Here is an 18881-nt window from a genome sequence, read left to right as displayed (position 1 = left end):
AATGCCAAACTAGACATTGTGTGGCTGACAAATGTGCATCTGGAACTTGTGGCAGGAAAAACAAGTTTCAGTTTGTTGTGGGGTATTTGACAGGTCAGAAAATGTTTCAATACCCTTTCTGTACAAAAAGGCTCAATTCTATAACCAATCAATAGAGTCAATCAATGTTTTTTAACATTAATATTTTACCACAACTCTCTCTTTCTGTGTTGACACCTTGCACTTCAAGTCTAACTTTTAATTGATAGCAGATAGACTATTAATTTATTTTCCAATACAAAGCAAGCCAATTATTTAAATACATATTCTGTAATATCAGCAAAGCTGAAGATTCCGAATGGATTTGAAATTATCTGAAATGTAGAACAGTCCTTATTGCTGCTCCTTATTTGGATTACTAATCTTCTCAAGTGTACAAAGGAAAGTGTGAAAGTTGACACAGCCAGCTGTTACTTCTTGAAGTTTGAAAGGTCAGTATTCCAAAGATCCTCTGATTAAGTAACCTCTTATTACGATTCTGCATACAAAGATAATAGGGAAGGCTGATACAACTCAGCTGATAGCTGCGGTAGATAATATGGTTGTTGTGGATTTCCTGGGTTGTATAGCCGTGGTCTTGGCATTGTAGTTCCCGACGTTTCGCCAGCAGCTGTGGCTGGCATCTTCAGAGGTGTAGCACCAAAAGACAGAGATCTCTCAGTGTCACAGTGAGACTGAGAGATCTCTGTCTTTTGGTGCTACACCTCTGAAGATGCCAGCCACAGCTGCTGGCGAAACGTCAAGAACTACAATGCCAAGACCACGGCTATACAGCCCGGAAAATCCACAACAACCATCGTTCTCTGGCCATGAAAGCCTTCGACAATATACGGTAGATAATAGTTTGTTCTATCCAGTTGAATAATTACCTGGTATCCACTAGTGGGGGAGCTGGGTCTTCTTATCTTGACCTGAAGTTCCTACCTCAAATCACTTCAAGTTTTTGGTTAGGTGTAAGGCTAGAGACTTTTGGTTTAAAATTTGTGTTGAGATGTCTTTGATACTTCAGTATAATGTTGTTAAAAATCCAGAAATGTTGTTACTATCTTTGCATTTAGAAGATGTTAATAGAAATGATAAGACATTGTTATATTATATGATAACAGCAGCAAGAATGTTATATGCTCAATACTGGAAGAAAAAAGAAATACCTGAAATTGAAGAATGGACAAGGAAATTGTTGTACATGGCTGAAATGGACAAGTTAACAAGAAATTTGGAAGATCAAGATCCGAATATGTTTTTGGAAGATTGGAAAAAACTAAAAAAATATATGGAAAAGAGATGGGATGTTAAGGGACAATTATGGTCTTTCGAAGGGTTTTAAAGGTATTAAGTAAGATAAGATTTAGTTAAGATCTTTACCAATAATGAGATAAGCACAATTATAGTATAGAAATAATGTGATAATAATAATGGGGGGTTGGAGTGCTGTTGGAAGTCAATATGGAAAGGGGGGAGGGGAGGGGGTGGGGAAATATATCTGTGGGAAATAAAATGAACTGTACATGTGTTTTAATCCAATTGTATTGACCTATCCAATAAAAATCTATTTTACAAAAAAAAAAAGTTTTTGGCTAGGTGAAAACATTGCTTTCACCTCTGGGCTCTAGCTTATGGTTAATAGAAACAAATCGATTCTGCTTGTGCACAGTATGTCAGTGTTTCATGACTACATCATTTGTTACTCATTCAAATATATGTAGATCATTCCCCCAATTCTTCTCTGATCCCAGTTGTTCTTCTGTGAGTGAATTTCTCTTGTTTAAAAAGAGTACAGAGAAACAAAGAACTGTTTAAAAAGTGAACTAAAGAGCCATGCATCTTTTTTGGCTTCAACCATATACCCAGAAGAGTTTTAGTTACTATGGAATTCTCCTTTTTGCCTCCAGAACCACATAAAGGCTGGACCATATTTCAAAAATTTCTCTGTTTTATTTGGAATAGTTTGAATGCACTGGGATTACACTAACAAGCTGTGGCATTCACATGTGTTAAGTGTATACATTTTTCAATTTTATTTTTATTTTCTGATTTTATTGTTACCAGGTGCAAGCCTTTGGGATGGAGTGAGTTATATATAAATGAATTCAAAGCTGTTTGTCAACTAAAAATGCTTCTGTACAGCAACATGCAAATAATACATGTAACATCTACTGTACTCAGTTACTTATGGACTTCACTAGGTATTGCCAAAATGACCAAATCTTAACCTGAAGCCATCTCTGTTGTGTGGAGGATGACAGGTAGTATTAATATGAGGAAATGGGCAGTTGAGGTAAATAATATCGCCTGATAAATAACATCCCATTAAGCCTCAATTAAAAAGACAGGACATTTTTTACACCTTCTGGCAATCTTCATGACAGGATATGTGTATGTCTGTAAAAATGTGAAGAAACCAAGGGTAAAAGGTCTGTATAAATGTTGTTTCCTGTGTGGTTGCATTTGTATTTGGTCTTGTTTTACAGTGGTGGAATACTGAGCGTGCAGAGGTGAGGTGGTTGTTGACTAATATTTTCTATTGACGTTGTGGCTTTGAAATACTTGTGTCTGAAACCATGGGCAGTCTTGTTTTCACACGAGTTAGCATTTTCTTTGTAGGAACTCAGACTGACAAATGATGATGAGCCACAAACTGTGCTGAGAAAAACATAGGCAGTGTTCGAAACAAGACACAGGACATAAGGTAAAAAAACCATCAGTGAACAAGTTTGGCCTGGGAAGAAAGCCGGATCATAGCAAAATGACAAAATAATCTTTTAGATTATTTTGGGATGGTTTGGGTGAGTCTCATTCCACTAACTGATTTGCCTTTAGTGATAACAATTCAACTAAATTAAGGACGCAAATCTATCTTGATAGTTATCTGAAGAATGTATCTGAAGAATAGAGGTTTGACTCTTGAAAGTTTATACCTTGAAAATCTTGTTGGTTTCTAAGTTGCCATTGGACTCTAACCCTGCATCCATTTGGGAGGGTGTGTGTGTTAGTATTTGCATAACTTGCTTGACTTCAGTCTGTGCTTTGGAGCTTTCCAGCAAGTTTACTCAGAAGCAAGTTCCATTGATTCCAACGGTAAGGACATGTAGAACTGCTGCCTTTATAGTTGTGTCATTAATTTGCAGCCTTATTTGTGTGAAAGAAGTTCTTCTGCTTTTATTTCTGCCATATAAAACTGATCTCATGATTTTTTAAATATTAATTTATTAAAACAGAAAATAACATTGGACTGTAGAGAAAATATCAGAAGCAGAATATATAACAGAAAGTAACATTAGACGGTAAATATAACAGCGAATACAGAATATATAACAAAGAATGACAACTTTTTTTGGAAGCACCCCTTCACCTTCCTCCCACTATTAAAATCAATGGATTCCAGCTATCTTTATTCTACTCATTACTTGTAAACAGAGTGGACATTTTCACTAGCCACCTCAAAACCACACAATACCATGAAGTTTTCCTGTGACAGTAGCCCAGCTACTGTCAGTAATTCTATATTAGGCAGCAACAGCTCTGTATACACATACTTGCATAGGAGTAAGCTTTTCTCATTCCTCCATGATACATGAGATCTATGACTGCATTGCCCCTTTTCTCCTTTTACCTTAGAGCATCTTGTGCAAACGTTGGCTTGATTAGGAAAGTGGCATAGGTGGAGGGGTGCTTATTTTTTTCCTTCATGCTGTTTCCCAATTTAAATTGCCTCCTCTATAGTGGTGCTACTAATTCTGCTGGGGAACTAATCAGAGCCAAGCTACAAGTGACACCTTGCACAGGTTGGACACTTGTCAGCTTCCCTCAAGTTTTGATGGGAAATGTAGGCGTCCTGGTTTTACAGCTTGGCTCTCCATTACAGCTGCAAAACCAGGATGCCTACATTTCCCATCAAAACTTGAGGGAAGCTGACAAGTGTCCAACCTGTGTCAGGCGTCACTTGTAGCTTGGCTCTCAGTTACCACAGGTCTTTCCCCCCCTCAGACGGGATAAGAGCAGCTTGAGTTGTGGTTCAATTTAATTCAGGGAAAAGATTAAGCCCCCTCTCATCTCAGCAATGCTTCATTGATCATGTAGCTTTGGAGCAAAGATTTTAAAAAGGAGATCCTCACCATGGACTTCCCACAGCTATTTTTGTTCTAAGATATTGACTCCAATTTGTGATTTTGCTATGTATTAAATATTGAAACTTGTTACTTTAAATTGTGCTTTGTTATTGGTACTCTTTCATGGTTTATTTGCTGGAGAAGCAGAATATAAATTTCTAACAAATACTTGTTTTTCTGATGGTCTGTCTTTCTCAGTAGCTGGTATGGGGTAATTTTGTTGAAAATACATTTACTTTCTCTATGTTATGATGCAAGAGAGTTAAGGAAGTGTTTCAAACAATGGATGTTTCTGGCATTGCAGATGATGACTGCCTTGGATTGGCAGGCCAGGCTTGAAAGAAACTATCTTGCTTCAGCTTTCTTAACAATGTTGCTGGGGATAAAGATTTCAGGTAAGAGGAAACCACTGCATGGAACAACAAAAGCTTTTGGTACTGCAGTGCCAAACCAGGATCTCAGCTTTGAATCTCCATACTGCCATGAAAAGCTTACTGGGTGACCTTGGCACAGTCAGACTCTCTCTCAGCCAAATTTGCCTCACAGGGTTGTGAGGATAAAAATGGAAAATTCACTTTGAATTTGCATTGAGGGGAAAAGTGGGTATAAATATCTAAATAAATAAAATTACTGAATTTAGTTGATACTTCATAGTTCAGCCACACATGGGCTGTTTCCACACTACTTACCTTCATCTGGAACGTCACGGAACATTGCGAAAAAACGTGGAAGACACTGGCTGTTTCCACATGCTGTTAAAGGGACAGTCTACTTACTGCAGGCTGGCGTTTTTTTTCACAGATTCCAGATGCCTCCGATATCAAAGCGGAAGCAGGCAGTTTGTCTTGCGTCTAATCAGCGTCTTTTCTGAGACCGGGATTTCCCGCTCTTTCCTGTGCCGGGTCAAGGACGCTGATCAGACGCAAGACAAACGGCCTGCTTCCACTTTGAAATCGGAGGCATCTGGAATCTGTGAAAAAAAACCGCCAGCCTTCAGTAAGTAGACCGTCTCTTTAACGGCATGTGGAAACGGCCAGTGTCTTCTCGCGTGAGTTTTGTGCGATGTCGTACAAAACTCACGCAAGAAGACGCTATCTTCTGCAGGGGTTTTTTGCGACGTTCCGCAGCGTTCCGGATGAAGGTAAGTAGTGTGGAAATGGCCATGATCTCAGAATAAGCAAGACTGTTTTAGGATAGCATGTTTTAGGATAAGCTGACAAAAGTTTTTATCCTAGAAGGCACTAGACTTGGTGTATATCCCTCAGTAGCTAATCCAAAGGGTAGGCATGCAGCATTATAGAACAGATGCCTCGTCTGAGTAATAATAATGTATGCAGTCATTATTTTTCTTGCGAGCACTCTGCCCTGCACCCAGGTATTTGAAACTAACCAATAAATGTAATTACTATTTTTCTCACTTTCCAGGGGGTGATACACTGGAGATCATTTACCCAACAAAATTTCTTCACCTGCAAGAAGGCGATTCTCTAATCTTGAATTGTACAGTTGTGTTTCGGCAGGGCCCATCTGATGGTCTGGATGCACACTGGTGTAAGCAAGCTGCAGAGTCATCTATCTGTGCTAAAATAGGCGTAACTCTAGAAAAAGTGGTATCCAAGGAGTTATCAGATTTTGAGGGGGTTGAGCACTTGACTGTGTTGCTACGCATACCTCAAGTCAATGTGTCAGACAGTGGTAATTACCAGTGTCGGGCACAAACAAAAGCTCTTGACTTCACAGCGATGGGCCACTACATTAGAGTTAATGTATCAGGTAAGCATAGATCCTTTTCTGATTTTATTTACATCAGTTTTCAATTCAATAATGAAAACAATAAAGAATTCCCCCTTTCAGGGTGATGGCAACCTTTTCCTGTTCCCTACTTTGCAGTTCACTTCCACTGAATACCAGTGGATTTTGTACATCACGTTGTATCTTAGAAGTGTTATGTGCCTCTCCATCCTACTTTCTGCTATTTCTACAATGACGGCGGCTTTTCTCACCCCTTAGTGGATGCAGCCCTTGCTATGGTTCTGTGGGTGGCTGAAGATTAATTTCTCAGGGTAAATGTAACATGTCATACTTTCCTGAGCAGCCCATGTCAGGAAACTGACTCCGGTAAATTGAGATTATGCAGAGATTATACCTCTGGGACCCAAGTTTCTGGTTTGCCTGGGGCTTCTTACATCAATTGCCGATAAGGATGGCTAACTTGCAGCTTGTAAACCAAATATTATCCTGCCACAGGTAGCCTCAGCAAATTTGGTAGATGGTAATGACTTTATAGGGCCTGACTACCCATGTAAAACTTTACCTCACACTATCCAGTCGCTGACCATCATCTGAAAAACAGAAGGGCCAACTGTATGCAAGTTGGCTGTCCTTGATCAAAAGTATTCAGCTGATCTAAGTGCTATGTATATAAATAATAATTGCTACCTTAGCCGGAATGAAGAGACAGACACAGGCTTGGAGGTAAAAGGGCCGTTTATTAATATAACAGTAAATATAACTATAACTAAGGCAAGGGCCAACTAAGCGGTACAGGTCAAGCCACGGGGTCAACCCTGGACCTCCGCCTTGACCTGTGTGGGTGAGCCCCAAAGCCCCGGGTGTAGGCCATCCCTAGGATGACTGCAACCCGGCCAGCCAGGCGAATGGATCCCCCCCGCAAGCTCCTAACACCCCAGCCGTACAGCATGAGGGAAGGGCTTGCCCCTGGGGATCCCCGCAGGCGTCTGCCTGTGCTGTGGTAGCCGTCACAAGCATACCGCACTGATGGCAGACCCTGTTCCCACATGGGGAAATGCCACTGGGTGCTCACCGGCCCGCTCCCTATTCCCGAGAATCTCCTGCCAACGCAAGGGCCAAGCCTCTGCTTAGGCCCTAGCGCCCCACAGGTGGCTCAAGGCCAACCTCAGCCCTTGCCGAAAATCATCAAGGAAGATATCGTTGCCCTCAGGTGACAAGTGTACACCATCCTTCCTGTAAAGGTGGGCAAGTTCGGCCCTAATCCTAGGGTGCGGCAAGTAAATCCCCAAGCCTTCCCCCAAGGGTTTCTTCATAGCTCTGTTGGCCTTACAGCGGGCCCGCTCAACGGCCCGTGGGTCCAAGGCCTCGCGCCACACCCGGCGCTGCAGTATCTCGGACCAGAAAATAAGCACTCCCGGCCACCGGCGGCTTATCTCCCGAAGGTCATCAGTTGCCTGCAATGACAGGGCCTTTCCCTGTACCAACCCAAGGTCATTTCCCCCGAGGTGAATGACCAAAATATGCGGGGGCGGACCAGTCCGCCCCCTAAACAAGAGTGGTAACAAACCAGGCCAACGCAGGCCCCGCCGACCCAGCCATTCAACCAAGGCCACAGCACTCAGCCCCAACTGGGATCCGATCGGTGTTCTCCTGGCTTGATGGGCAGCCCAGAACACCATGCTGTGTCCGCAAATCAGGATACTGCGCTTCCCCAGGACCGACGCCACACCTAGGAAAGAGCAGTTAGTGTAGGCAATTAATACTGTGGCAGAGGGCGGACGTAGGAGCGAAACGCACTCGACCGCCACCTGCCTACCCTCTGTATGGCCTGCTGGGTGTACCCCATAGCAGCAGCCATAGAGGCGGCCCCAATCCGAAAGGAATGGGTACCAAACTTAACCCCCACCAGTTCCAGTTTACCAAGGGCCTTTTCCGTAACTGCCCAAAACTGAAACCGGGTCAAAGGTGTCCCATCGTTATGGCGAAACAGAACCCCCTGGGCCTCCCCACGGACTCTCACATAGTCCCTCAAAGCCTGAACCGGGCACAGCTCACGGTCTGTGCACGGCCCCAAGAGCAGGGTGGCCCCACGCTGTTCCTGGTCCATTTTAGACCTGCGGATCCGAATGGATACCTTGTCACCTACGAAGGAAATATCCCGTGCTAGCAAAGCCCTGTCAGAGGCATCCCTGCGGGAATGAACCACCAATTCACTAACCCGCAAGGCCCCAAAAAAGGCAACCAAAGAAGCTGCGTGGAAGAGCCTCTGCTCAAAACGTGAAGAGCAAACCTCAGCCCAGGTTGCTCCCAGCCCTTTAAGCACCGATGGGGAAATGGGCTGCCTCTGGTCCCTAGAGGGCCCAGCCTCCCTAGACCAACCCTCTAACATCTTACGTATCCAGAAATCCCCAGTGTCTTCACGCAGACCACGTGCCTTGCTAAAGAAAGCAAGAGCAGCTAGCTGGCCCCTGACAGACTTGACAGAAAGGCCACGCACACGCTGCGACACGCAAAATTGAATCAGGTGCTCGGCAGGGACAGGCCAAAACTCCTGAAGTCCTACCGTCCTCCTAAACTCAGTGAACTGCCTGATCGCCCGGTCATAGGCTTTCCGCGTGCTGGGTGCTAAGGCTAACTGGATTGCCCGACTCGCTTCTGCCTCCCAAGCTGCCACAGCTCCACGGGCATCTGCGCTGGCCGTCGATCGGCTTCTGGGGCCAGGTGCCAAAACCGTTCCATCTGTTGGCGAGACAAAGCGTCTGCCACCCCATTACTCATTCCAGGAACGTGTCTGGCCCTAAATAATATATTCAGCTGTAAGCATTTAAGGGTGAAGGCCCGCACCAGCCTCATTACCCTAGGCGATTTTGAAGACAAGGAGTTGACCACGTGCACCACCGCTAGGTTATCACACCAGAAGAGTACTGTGGAGTTAGCCAACTCCCGCCCCCAAAGCCACACTGCCACCAGCAAAGGAAAAAATTCCAAAAATGTCAAGTCTTTAGACAATCCACACTGGGTCCAATCTGCGGGCCAGCGTTCAGCGCACCAATGGCCCCTGAAATACACCCCAAATCCCAAGGATCCAGAGGCATCAGAGGTAACCTGAAGCTCAGCTTCAAGTAACAAGTCCTCTCTCCAAAATGTCACCCCATTGTATGACCGCAAAAATTCCTGCCATACCTGAAGATCACTCTGAATACCCTTGCTCAGACGCAACCTGTGATGCGGAAACCGCAATTTCCCCATGGCATCACAAAGGCGCCTCAAAAACGCCCTACCCGGAGCAATTGCCTTGCAGGCAAAATTCAGGTGCCCCACCAACTGCTGCAATTCCAGGAGAGTAACTTTACTCCGACCTTTAAATTCTTCTACTCTATTCTTAAGGTCCTCAACCTTATCAGCAGGGAGCCGGAAAGACTGCTGGACTGTATCCAGCTCGATGCCTAGAAAGGTTAAAACAGTGGAGGGGCCCTCAGTCTTCTCATGTGCCAAAGGAACCCCAAGTTCCTCGGCAAGCCCCACAAAGCCTGACAATAGCCTGGCACATTGCCCGGTACCAGCTGGCCCGCAAAACAAAAGATCATCAAGGAAATGACAGGTATCAGGGCAAGCCATGCGGCGCCGCAACTCCCATTCCAAAAAGGAACTGAAGCGCTCAAATGCCACGCACGATATGGAGCAACCCATGGGGACGGCCCTATCAATATAAAATTTGCCCTCAAACGAAAACCCAAGCAGATCAAAATCCCCGGGGTGTACCGGTAGGAGGCGAAAGGCTGACTTGATGTCACATTTCGCCAGTTCTGCACCTACACCACACCTACGCACAACTTTGACCGCCTGGTCAAAGGATGTGTAACGGACTCAACAGAGATGCTCCGGAATGGCATCATTCACCGAACCGCCCTTGTGGAAGGACAAGTGGTGTATAATGCGGAATTCCCCCGCCGCCTTTTTAGGCACCACCCCCAGCGGAGAAACCCTCAAACAAGGAACAGGAGGGGTATCGAAAGGGCCGAGAACCCGGCCCTCCGCGCACTCCTTCACAATCTTGGCCCGTACCACACCTTCCATGCCAGCCACTGACCGAAGGTTGGCTGACATGAAAGGTTCCCTTTGGCCCTGAAAAGGAATACGAAAACCAAACTCAAACCCGGCAAGCAGGTACTCAGCATCTCCGCGCCGGGGGTACAAACGCAACAGGTGCCTAAGGACCTTCAGCCTTACTGGGCTGGGTCCCTTTACCAGGTCCTTGCTGATTGCTACCCCCCACAAAGCGCTTACCCCCACTCCCTTGCCTAGACTTAGGGCATGCTGAGTATGGGTGGGGGCCGCTGCAGGAAGGACATTCATGTCTGTACTTACAAGCCTTCCTATTGCATTGCCCCTTGGATGTGAAATCCCAACAGAGCAGCCGGGGTTGAACCTGCTGCCCCGTGGGGGCGTGGGAACCAAATGCCGGTTGGGAACGCTGAATAAGATGGCCACTGTCGGACCTATCCCCAGAATTAGGTTTGGCCGGGGACATGACCTGCAACCAAAGCTGCTGGTGCACCTGGTCCCACGGCAGGCCAGGGTTCATAGCGGCACACATCCGGAACTCCTCGTCATACTGGAGCCAGGCCACTCCCACGAATCCAGTGTATCCTTTGTAAATAATGTCGATATATTGAAAAAGAGAGACAGCCCTCCACGGCTGCGCTCTGGCCAACACCCCGGCATAAATCAAGAACCCCGGCAACCAGTTTGACCAATTCCGATCCACCTTCCTGTGCTTAATCTTTTCTTTATCTCTCTCATCCAGATCATCTTTGTCCTTCTTCTCCAGTTCCCTGAAGAGAAGGGTAAAGACATCCACGTACTCCCCTTTTAATATCTTCTCCCTGGTGGCTTGGGTTAAATGGTCACCAAGGGGCAAAGTCGTATCCCCGAATGGTAATGCTCTGTATGGCACCATTCCATAAGGCAATTGCCAACAGGGGGGGGAACCCCACTGACATCCATAACCATATGGCAAGCCCCCAGTCTGGGGTGCAGAGGATGTAGAAGCACCAGGTGCCTGCTGTTGGCCATACAAAGTCCCAGCCCCACTCTGCCAGGTTGCAGGAACCGCTTGGGGCCAAGCAGGGACAAATTGTTGTGTAACTGGTGAAGTGCAGCCAGGGGGCGCAGAGGCAGTAGACTGACCCCAGGGCCCCCAAGGCCAGGTGCATGCCTGGGAAGGCTGCAAAGACTTACCCTCCTGCACCGCCGGCTCGACCGCTATGGCCACCTGTCCACAGTCCACAATGGACTCCTGTTCGGCTTCAGCCCCTTGTAGCTCATCAGGTGGCAAGGCCACTCCCTGGCCGCTGCCAGGTTCACCACGATCAGATGCTGCTGCGTCCTCCAGAGCAGAAATACGCTTCAGGATGTCCCTCTGAAATACAGCATCGGAAACCTTTTTAGTGGGTCGACGCGCCCGAACCCCAGAGCCCCCAGGCTGAGAGCTGGCACGGGCTTGTTCCAAAGCAGCTAGCCTGTCCAGCAGCTCCTGCCTGCTGGGTCCACCATCCTCTTCGTCCGAGGAGGACAATGGGGCAGGGGGAGGCCTCTTCGCAGGACGCTTGGCAGGCTGTTTGCCCTTAGATGGGCCACTGCCCTTCTTGGGAGGCATACCGAAAGCAACAAAATGGCCACCAGGCACAACCCACTCCAAAATGGCCGCCAATAGAAATGGGCCAATTGCCCAAAAGGAGGGGAACTGAGCAGAGTCAGCCAAATTAAACCCAGGGCCCGACCCACTGCCAGTTACTAGGCGAATATAAGAAGAAAATGGAAATGGGAGGGGGCGGAACACCGCTACCAGACGGGAACAAGCCTATTGACTAGGCCCGACCCCTGGTGCACACCCGGTGAAAAAACCAAACCCCCTGCTCCGTGAAGGGAGCGCCTAAATGCCCCGCTCCCCCTAAGACGCCCACACAAGGCCAGGAGGCCGCGCGCCGCTGATAAGTCCCCACAGCCAGGGGGGGTGCAGTAAAAGAGGGGGGGGCGCACCCTGCCCAGAAGCAAGCCGCCAGGAGCGCCCTAACACGCTCCAACTGAAGGCACCGTCGCTGCAGGGCCTCGCTGAGGCCGAAGAGTCGCCGGCGCGCGCGCACAGGCGCCACCCCACCGCCGCTCACTGCAGCCGCCCAGCCTCCCACCGAAAGGCCCGGCGAAAAACGGAGAAGCGGCGGGGAGTGGCCTGAAACGGCCCGCTCCCACTACCGGCGCCGCCGCAGCACACGCTGCCCGGCCGCAGCACACGCTGCCCGTCCGCTGCCGAGGGCCCGCAGAAGGACCCCACTGCTGCTGCCGAGCCGCTGCTCCCGCTCGCGTCCCTCACCGCTCGTCCCTCACCGCTCTCGCGTCTTCCACTGCCTGGAGAGAGGGGAAAAGCTCCTTCTCTCCCCGAAGCAGAAGGCAACTGCTGGCTGGGAAAGCAGAGCCGCCTGTAGGCGTTGGCTCCGCCCCCAGCCAAAAGCCCCGTATGCCCGGGAAGGGAGTCTGCCCCTCCCTCCAGGCAAGGTAGCAATAAACGGCACCCAGCCTAAGCAGCTTTGCTGCAGCTGGGTGTGCCAAATTGGCTCCAGCTGTCCAATTGTCTGCTAGCAATAACTTATCTAGACTTATGCCAAAGCTTGGTTCCAGCAGTTTGAACTTTTAAGATACTGCATTCTATATCTGTGTAACCTGTGGGGAGGCAAACCTTTATTTTTCAGCTTACTGAAGGAAGGTACCCATGGCTTGTATTACAAAGTAATTTCACAAACAATAGAATCTATGCATCTTGTCTTTTCTTCTCCCATTCGCTCTCAGATTGTGAATATATAGGATTGATTTATTCCCTCCCCTGAAATCATTGCAATCAAAATGATTAATCTACACATCAGTTTCCCCCTTTTCCAAAAGTATGTTGTTGTTGTTGTTGTTTTAAAAAATAAGTGTTAAAATGGTTATGAGTTCTTACTAATCTGATCCAACATTTAGATTCAGGCAGACAAATGTTAAATGTGATTACCTAATCAACCTATTGCCATAACAGCATGAGGTGCTGAAGTTTAATGCTAGGAAAACAGGGATGGGACAAGGAAGGAGGGAGGAGAGCTATGGAGAAGTATATTGGAAGGAAGTATGTTAGAATGGACTCCATATGGATCAGAAAGGTTGTCATCATGGTCCAGATCAGTGGTCTTCATCCCATGGGTTGGGACCATCAGGTGGGAATCATGAGCTCCTACAGAGCCTCCCCTTTGTGTTTTGGAATGTCTTGCTGCTGATATGTATGCATGAAGTAAAGGTGCCATGCCTCCTTCCTCTCTTCCCATGAGTACCGAGAAGAGAGCAGAATGGTGAGAAAAAGGGTGTAGAGGATTCCTTTCTAGCACAATCAGGTACTAAGCTCCCCCCAACACCTCTCTCTTGCCTTCTCCCTCTCCTCCCTTGCCTAGCCTGGCCACCCATCCACCATTCCTGCTTGGTCCCCCAGTGTTCTGTACAAGTGCTTGTGGCACAGACAGCCTTCTTCTCAGCCACGTGTTCAGTCAAGCTCTCCCTTGACTTCTGTGTCCCCACTTGGCCATTGCCTACCATCATCAGTCACGTGTTCAGTGCTCTATGCACAAACTTGTATAACATTGGAGTATGGAGCTGCCTCTCCCTCAGCAAGCTGATTGTTCACTAGTAGGAGGTGCTATACTGCATGAACAGGCAACGAGCATTGGAAGAGGTTAGGCGATGGGCTTAGGCAGGGAAAACAAGGAGAGTTCTTACAATGATGATGGCTGGGCTCTGAACCAGCTTGCACTATTTTGTTCCTTGCACCGGATGCTCAGCTTGCATTTTCTGGCTTTAGCTCCTTTGTTCCTGGCCCCAGTCCTGGCAAAGCCATAACTCTGGCTCCTCTTCTTCAGATGTAATGGGGCTTGGATGGCTCTTGGATGTGATGTTATTCGGCCACCTGTCATTTGATTGTGATGCCGTTTCATTTCCAGTCACTTGCTTGCAGCTCAGAGGGCCTCATGTTCTGACCTGGTATTTAAAGTTGGGTTCTGCATCTGGAAAGGTTGAAGACCACAAATCTAGACAATGTTCAATATATTGTCGAAGGCTTTCATGGCCAGAGAACGATGGTTGTTGTGAATTTTCCGGGCTCTATCGCCATGGTCTTGACATCGTAGTTCCTGATGTTTCACCAGCAGCTGTGGCTGGCATCTTCAGAGGTGTAGCACCGAAAGACAGAGATCTCTCAGTGTCAAACACGTTTGACACTGAGAGATCTCTGTCTTTCAGTGCTATACCTCTGAAGATGCCAGCCACAGCTGCTGGTGAAACGTCAGGAACTATAATGCCAAGACCACGGTGATACAGCCCGGAAAATCCACAACAACCATCTAGACAATGTTGTTTCCCAGAAGGTGAATTATTCTGCAGAGACTGAATGTTCATTCCACCAGTGATGGCATAAAATGTACTTAACTGAGTATTTAATTCTATTGTTTACCAGCCACCCAGACATCAGTAAATACTTCTAGTAAATCCTACGACATGCAAAGGTACAAAGCACTGGGGATGGACTTCCAAATGTTGAAGACATGCGTACTGATTCTAGCTTTGGTGGCTATCATGTTGCCAATCTATAGATAAGATTTGCAACTGTTCTGTATGACTGCTAAACTGTATAGATGGTTGACTGTTTAATAACACAGTGTAGTTTTATTGCCCCCTCTTGGTGAATACTTAAGTAGCATTAAAAATGACTCTGGCATATCCTAAGTTAATAATTACTAGAAACAAAAGTGTGATTTTATATATATACTGTGCAAAATTCAGACACAATTAATTTGGTATCCCATGTTTCAACATTTCCCCTCAGGGGGGAAACTGAAACAATTTTTGGAAAAAAAATGGGATGTAAAAGGAGAACTGTGGCAGTTTGAGAATTTTTAAAGAAAAATAAGGATAAGAGAGAGAGAGAGGGGATCTTACCATATAGGGGAAATGTAACTATAATCTAAGCTAGTATAAGGGTTAGGGGAATTCTTTTTCAGAGTATATGAATAAGAGTATAGTTAAATAAATATATTAATGGGGTATACTATATATACTATAAATGATATATTACGTTAGTGGATCAGATTGTATATTATATAATGACTATGTAATATGGTGTTGTGTGCGGTGCCACATTGGTGGCATGGCACACAGTAGGGGTTTTATAATACATATTATATTGATAGTAGTATATTTGACAGAATATATGTCTAAAAGAAATAGAATATGTTTAAACTAAGATTTTTGTTATATATTATACTATATCATACTGGTCTGCTATATTGAGGGGTATAAGATGTATACTATATTGATAGTATAACTGATAGATGTATACTATATTGATAGTATATTTGATATATATGATAGAATATCTGGAAAAAAATTAGAATGTGCTTAGAGTAAGGGATTGCATTAAGTAATAAGAGGGGTTAAGGGTTGGAAAGCTGTTGGAAGTCGATAGGGAGGGGGGAGGAAAAGGGTGGGGGATAGGGGTAATTAGATATTAAGTGAATGTATGTATTAAACCTGAAAGATATACTCACCAATAAAATTTTTTATTAAAAACAAAAACATTTCCCCTCAGCTCTGTATCAGATTTCTGCTTGTTTTCAGATTTTTGCTATCCTTAACCTGATGTATTGTTTAATGAATGTCTCAATGATTGATTGTATTAACTATGTATCTGCCTTGAGTCTCAGTGAGAAAGACAGACTATAAATTGTGGGTTTCAAAGATGAAGGCTCACAAATGTTTGGGTGTTTCCCGGTCCTGCTCCGCAAGGTGGCCAGGAAGTGGTAAACCTCTGTCCTTCTCTTGCTGACAAGATCACTGTCCCTCTTTGAACATCGCCCTCTCTGGAACCGCTACGACCCCTCCCAACAACCTCTCCTGTCCTGTCCATCCCATCCTTTCTGTGAAGGCAGGAAGGTGGGTGAAGTCAGCTGCGGCGGCTTCCAGGCATGAGGAACAGCTCAGCTGCTGCTGTGCATGAAATTGTGTGGTACGATGGGCCATCTCAATGGAACTGGCTGTCCCCTCTGGGCAGTGGGTGATCACCCGCACTTATCACCCACGTCCCTGTCTGCGCAGGAAAGTACAGTACAATACTCTGAGGCCTGGTGGGCGGGTGGGCACATGGAGAGTGCTGCTGGTGAGCAGCCAGGCCCCCCACCCCCTAGAGGTGAGGAGGCTCGCCACCACCTCCCCGAGCCCACCAGGTCCAGCGGCCGTACTTATCACCCACGTCCCTGTCTGTGCAGGAAAGTACAGTACAGTACTCTGAGGCCTGGTGGGCTGGTGGGCACATGGGGGGTGCCGCTGGCAAGCGGCCAGACCCCCCCCCAGAGGGGAGGCAGCCCGCCTTCGAGTCCTCCACTTGTAAACGGGGCCAAAGTCAACTGATGGCTCCAATTGTATCGAATGGGACTTTCCTGGGGGTGTTGGATTTGGGAATGTATAACTCCAAGATCCATATTGCAATCTTAACCAAGCATGGATGATGGCTGCAGGAGAGCCTGCTGAACACTCCCTGTGAATATGGGCTCTCTAAGTCCAACGGGGGCCCCCACGAACAATGCACAACAAACATGTTTGTTAACAGGACATGTTTGTTACTGTTTGTCTGTTTGTGTTCGTCGCTGGCAACAAACAACGAACAGCGTGTTCGTTTTCCCCCCATTCATGCCCATGTCTACTCAGAAGTAGGTCCCCTTTAGTCAGTGGGGCTTACTCACAGGAAAGTGTCATGAGTATTGCAGCCAAAGTGACTTTTAGCATGTGAGTTTTGACTGTTGTTTCTTTGCCTCTTAAAATCTTACTCAACGGTTAGTGATAAGGATTACCTTCTAAAGATGACTGGCAGCGCTGGACAGCAATTATCACCAGCATGTTATTTAATATTAAACAAAGCCATTTATTTGAAGGTCTTACTCAAATACCCAACAGTGATGTAGCAAATGTTGACATTAAAATGAACCCTTTTTGAGTTGCCAGCGTTCCAGGAAATAGGAATCACTATGGAGACATGGTGTATTCATACAACAGAAGGCGCTTCTGGAAATTTAGAGCATCTGACAATGCTAGGTCATCTCATTATTTTGAAAGTATGTAGAGATGTTCTAGCTACTAAATTGGTCATGATATCCACTGCTGAAGCATTACACAGTTTTGCAGTCAGAATGACCCATATGTTAATCTCAGTGTGCAAAGACAGTTCTATATAGCTGTGTGAAAAAGATAGGAACAAAATTTGAGTTACCCAAATAAGAAATAAGGATGAGCTACGTGTAAGAGTTAGAGAGTAGTACATAAATATAGCAGATGTTCACAAGACAGCAAGCAGTTCCTCAGCCCACCCATTCCAAAGATCATTCACTGCTCCCTGTCAAAACAGCTTATTGCTGTATACCAGGCCTGTACAACTTGGGGAACACCAAGCTGGATGCAGCATATGTGCCTTGCACTATGGCTTGGCAGCTGCTTGTCAACCCCACCATTTTTTCAGTCTAAAGAAGAAGGTGAACACAGTTACCAAAAAAGAGTCTCTGGGCAAACTTGGTGAGCTTCCTGATTAACTTTAGTACACCAGCATGGCTTTGCTCTGAATCTCTGATGTGCAACTGCTGTATTCATAGGCTAATGTGCGTAGATTGTGAAACCTTCACTGAGACCCCAGACCAAATGGAATCTTTACATGTGTAAATTCGTTATGGATAGCTAGTATTCCATTCAATTTGGACTTTAGGATGCTTTCAGATTTTGGACTGAGCAACTTTTGAAGGCTGGTTGTTGTGGGTTTTCCGGGCTGTATTGCCGTGGTCTTGGCATTGTAGTTCCTGACGTTTCGCCAGCAGCTGTGGCTGGCATCTTCAGAGGTGTAGCACCAAAAGACTGTCTTTTGGTGCTACACCTCTGAAGATGCCAGCCACAGCTGCTGGTGAAACATCAGGAACTACAATGCCAAGACCACGGCAATACAGCCCGGAAACCCACAACAACCATCATTCTCCAGCTTTTGAAGGCTGCTTATAATCTACCGGCACCAATACAATGCAATGGTTACAAATACAACAATCCAAGAAACTAGCCATCAAACACAGCTGGATTCTTGGTCACTTTGTATAGGTCTGTCCTTCCATAGCTCCATCACCTCCTGTCATCCCTCTTTCCCCATCTCCCCCCCCCCCCATTTTCTCTGGTTTAGTTTTTCTTTTCAGCTCTTTCTAGCTTTACATTTTTTTAAAAAAAATACTTTGCTTTTATTTAAAAACTCACTACAGAGACCTGAATGTGACCCCCCCTCCAGCCTATAAACTGCTTTGCAGGAGGTAATAGTGCTGCAAATGAATGATAGCGTTAGCGCATTTGGTGATCTGTATTAACAGCTATGAAGCTATGACCTTGTAATGCTTTTGGAGGTGTAAGTCAAAGAACTATTATTTCTTTCCTGATTTACTGTAAAAATTACTCGTGTTTATCTTCATATAGCACATTCCATGTTTCCTTCCTCTGCACTTCACTGCTACCCAGCAGGCTATATTTTACGCTTCTTAGTTTTGGTGGCAATTTTACACCACATCCTCCAGTACAGATGTAAGCTGTGTCAAGCCAAACAGCAGCTGGAGGTGGGGAGAGGAGGGAGCCTGCTTTATAATAGGAATTTACTCTAAGCAGCTGATGAAGTGGACTGTACCTTTGGATCTCTCTAGATGTGCAGGTTTTTAAAGACTTGGGTCTGGGTTCTCCAGAACCAACTAGGGTTTCTGCAGCCATATGGCATTTAAAAAGGAAATGGCTGTTTAAAAAAAAAGGGAGAACCCAACGGGCTGTGGAATGCCTCTGTGGGGGAAGGAGGGGCTCCTCCTTTCCTCCTCAAGCCATTTCCCTGTGTCACAATAGCAC

The 18881-nt window shown here is 46.2% G+C and overlaps 1 protein-coding gene across 1 annotated transcript; it reads left to right on the top strand.

Annotated features, from left to right (window-relative positions):
* The first annotated feature begins 3075 nt into the window (after positions 1-3075).
* On the top strand, positions 3076-15409 carry LOC129326663 (CD160 antigen-like). The gene is made up of 4 exons (XM_054974956.1): positions 3076-3117; positions 4453-4543; positions 5574-5921; positions 14434-15409. The coding sequence occupies exons 2-4, from the start codon at positions 4453-4455 to the stop codon at positions 14571-14573; spliced, it is 579 nt and encodes a 192-aa protein (XP_054830931.1). The 5' UTR covers positions 3076-3117; the 3' UTR covers positions 14574-15409.
* Positions 15410-18881: the final 3472 nt, after the last annotated feature.

This window comes from Eublepharis macularius, chromosome 3 (assembly GCF_028583425.1).
Source record: "Eublepharis macularius isolate TG4126 chromosome 3, MPM_Emac_v1.0, whole genome shotgun sequence".
Lineage (NCBI taxonomy): Eukaryota > Metazoa > Chordata > Lepidosauria > Squamata > Eublepharidae > Eublepharis > Eublepharis macularius.
The sequence above is the reverse complement of the archived record's forward strand: the minus strand, read 5'-3'. Positions and strand labels throughout refer to the sequence as shown.

Excerpts from the sequence above, each read along its gene's own strand:
- LOC129326663 (XM_054974956.1), top strand. The coding sequence starts at position 4,453 with ATGATGACTGCCTTGGATTGGCAGGCCAGGCTTGAAAGAAACTATCTT. Across the intron at positions 4,544-5,573 it reads GCTGGGGATAAAGATTTCAG|GGGGTGATACACTGGAGATC; the intron begins GTAAGAGGAAAC and ends CTCACTTTCCAG. Across the intron at positions 5,922-14,433 it reads CATTAGAGTTAATGTATCAG|CCACCCAGACATCAGTAAAT; the intron begins GTAAGCATAGAT and ends ATTGTTTACCAG.